Source organism: Cynoglossus semilaevis, unplaced genomic scaffold, assembly GCF_000523025.1.
Source record: "Cynoglossus semilaevis isolate Cse_v1.0 unplaced genomic scaffold, Cse_v1.0 scaffold1397, whole genome shotgun sequence".
Classification (NCBI taxonomy): Eukaryota; Metazoa; Chordata; class Actinopteri; order Pleuronectiformes; family Cynoglossidae; genus Cynoglossus; species Cynoglossus semilaevis.
This window is the reverse complement of record NW_007585156.1, coordinates 12,762-16,073: the sequence shown is the minus strand read 5'-3', so window position 1 is coordinate 16,073 and position 3,312 is coordinate 12,762. Positions and strand designations below refer to the sequence as shown.

General features: G+C 35.8%; 1 protein-coding gene across 1 annotated transcript in view; it reads left to right on the top strand.

Moving 5' to 3' along the window:
* LOC103398918 (dedicator of cytokinesis protein 5-like) overlaps positions 1 to 3,312 on the top strand; it is a 40,995-nt gene that overhangs the window by 25,224 nt on the left and 12,459 nt on the right. Inside the window, exons 14-17 of the mRNA XM_025053882.1 lie at positions 3 to 75; positions 180 to 283; positions 418 to 615; positions 986 to 1,166. Of these exons, the coding sequence (XP_024909650.1) occupies positions 3 to 75; positions 180 to 283; positions 418 to 615; positions 986 to 1,166 (556 nt within the window). The remainder of the gene's footprint in view (positions 1 to 2; positions 76 to 179; positions 284 to 417; positions 616 to 985; positions 1,167 to 3,312) is intronic.

The following is a 3,312-nucleotide window of genomic DNA, read 5'->3' as shown; positions in this document are numbered from 1 at the left end:
AGGTGACCATTCCGATCGAAGACGTCTGTCGCTGTCACCTCCGAGTCATGTTCCGACACCGGTCGTCCCAAGACTGTGAGTCGTACCCATTTGCAGGGCAACCATCCCCGTGCGCTCCTTGCCCCGCTTCTCTTCTCTTCCCTTCTCGTCTGACGCCCCCTTCTGTTCTCTTCCTCCAGCTAGGGACAAATCGGAGAAGCCTTTCGGAATGTCCTTCGTCCGCCTGATGAGAGGCGACGGGACCACGCTGAGGGACGGAAGACACGATCTCATCGTGTACAAGGTGCGATCGAGGAGGCGGCGAGGGGAGGAAGTTAACGTTAAAGGGCGGACATCCTTAAAATCCAAAATAAACAGAGGGAATAAAAAAAAATTAGCTCATCCGTCCATTTTGTCTCGTTTCGCGAATGTCCACAGGTGGACGTGAAAAAGACGGAAGACGCCAAAGTTTACCTCGCCCAGCCGGCCACTTGGGGCGAGGCGGAGGAGAGGGAGAGGCAGACGGGGAAGCAGTTCCATCCTACGGGGATGATCCCCGTGACTAAGGACAGCTTCCAGTTGGCCACGCTCACCTGCTCCACCAAGCTGACGCAGAACGGTACTGCGGGAAAGAAAGAATGAAAAATGCTAACGCTAATATTTTACGTTTATGAACGACAAAACTCAATTTTGAACGTCGTGATTTTATGCGACAATTTTTTCTTTTTTTTTGAGCGATTTTTGCGAAAAATTTTAGTTTGAAAAAACTAAAATGCTAATATTTTATGTTTACGAACGACAAAACCCATTTTCGAACGTCAGGATTTTTTGCAACAATTTTTTTTTTTTTATCATTTTTTTTAGTGTTTTATGCGAAAAATTTTAGTTTAAAAAAACTAACATTGACGTTAAAGGGCGGACATCCTTAAAATCCAAAATAAACAGAGGGAAAAAAAAAAAAATTAGCTCATCCGTCCATTTTGTCTCGTTTCGCGAATGTCCACAGGTGGACGTGAAAAAGACGGAAGACGCCAAAGTTTACCTCGCCCAGCCGGCCACTTGGGGCGAGGCGGAGGAGAGGGAGAGGCAGACGGGGAAGCAGTTCCATCCTACGGGGATGATCCCCGTGACTAAGGACAGCTTCCAGTTGGCCACGCTCACCTGCTCCACCAAGCTGACGCAGAACGGTACTGCGGGAAAGAAAGAATGAAAAATGCTAACGCTAATATTTTACGTTTATGAACGACAAAACTCAATTTTGAACGTCGTGATTTTATGCGACAATTTTTTCTTTTTTTTTGAGCGATTTTTGCGAAAAATTTTAGTTTGAAAAAACTAAAATGCTAATATTTTATGTTTACGAACGACAAAACCCATTTTCGAACGTCGGAATTTTATGCGACAATTTTTTTTTTTTTTGTGTTTTCTGCGAAAAATTGTAGCCTGAAAAAAATTAACATGCTAACGCTAATATTTGACGTTTATGAACGACAAAAACCCGTTTTTGAGCGTCGGGATTTTTTGCGACAATTTTTTTTTTTTTTTTTTTTTAGTGTTTTCTGCGAAAAATTGTAGCCTGAAAAAAATTAACATGCTAACGCTAATATTTTACGTTTATGAACGACAAAAACCCGTTTTTGAGCGTCGGGATTTTTTGCGACAATTTTTTTTTTTTTTTTTTTTTTAGTGTTTTCTGCGAAAAATTGTATCCTTAAAAAAATTAAAATGCTAAAGCTAATGCTAATATTTTACGTTTATGAACGACAAAACCTATTTTTGAACGTCGGGATTTTTTGCAACAATATTTTTATTTTTATCATTTTTTTTAGGGTTTTCTGCGAAAAATTATAGCCTGAAGAAATTAAAATGCTAATGCTAATATTTTACGTTTATGAACGCCAAAACCCAATTTTGAACGTCGGGATTTTATGCGACAATTTTTTTTAGTGTTTTCTGCGAAAAAATGGAGGCTGAAAAAGTTAAAATGCTAACGCTAATATTTCACGTTTATCAACGACAAAACCTGTTTTCGAATGTCGGGATTTTTTGCGAGAATTTTTTATTTTTACCTTTTTTTTTTTAGTGCTTTATGCGAAAAATTGTAGCCTGAAAAAATAAAAATGCAAACGCTAACGTTAACGTTAATATCCTACGTTTATGAACGACAAAACTCAATTTTGAACGTCGGGATTTTTTGCGACAATTTTTTTTTTTTTTTAGTGTTTTCTGCGAAAAGTTGTAGCGTGAAAAAAATTAAAATGCTAACGCTAATGTGAATATTTTACGTTTATGAACGACAAAACTCAATTTTGAACGTCGGGATTTTTGCGACAATTTTTTTTTTTTTATCTATTTTTAGCGAATTCTGTGAAAAATTGTAGTGTGAAAAAAATTAAAACGCTAACGCTAATATCACTTCACGTTTATGAACGACAAAACCTGTTTTTGAACGTCGGGATTTTTTGCGACTATTTTTTTTTTTTAGTGTTTTCTGCGAAAAATTGAAGTCTGAAAAAATAAAAATGCTAACGCTAACGCTAATATCATTTCACGTTTACGAACGACAAAACCTAATTTTGAACGTCGGGATTTTTTGCGACAATTTTTTATTTTTTTATTTTTAGTGTTTTCTGCGAAAAATTGTAGCGTGAAAAAAATAAAAATGCTAACGCTAATATTTTATGTTTATGTACGACAAAACCCAATTTTGAACGTCGGGATTTTATGCGACAATTTTTTTTTTTTAGTGCTTTCTACGAAAAATTGTAGTTTAAAATAAATTAAAATGCTAATGCTAACGCTAATTTTTTTACGTTTATCAACGATAAAACTTATTTTTGAGCGTCGGGATTTTTTTGCAACAATTTTTTATTTTTATCATTTTTTTTAGTGTTTTATGCGAAAAATTTTAGTTTGAAAAAACTTAATTTCTAACGCTAATATCATTTCACGTTTACGAACGACAAAACTCATTTTTGAACGTCGGGATTTTTGCGACTTTTTTTTTTTAGCGTTTTTTGCAAAAAAAAATTTAGTTTGAAAAAAATCAAAATGCTAACGTTAACGTTAATATTTTACGTTTATGAATGACAAAACTCAATTTTTAACGTCGGGATTTTATGCGACAATGTTTTTTTTTTATCTTTTATTTTAGCGATTTCTGCGAAAAATTGTAGCCTGAAAAAAATGATAAATGCTAACGCTAACGCTTATATCACTTCACGTTTACGAACGACAAAACCCATTTTCGAACGTCTTTTTTTTTTTTTTTTCTTCTTTTACTTTTAGGCCCGCTTTGTTACGCGCGCCAGGGGGCCCGTGCATTCGTTCTCT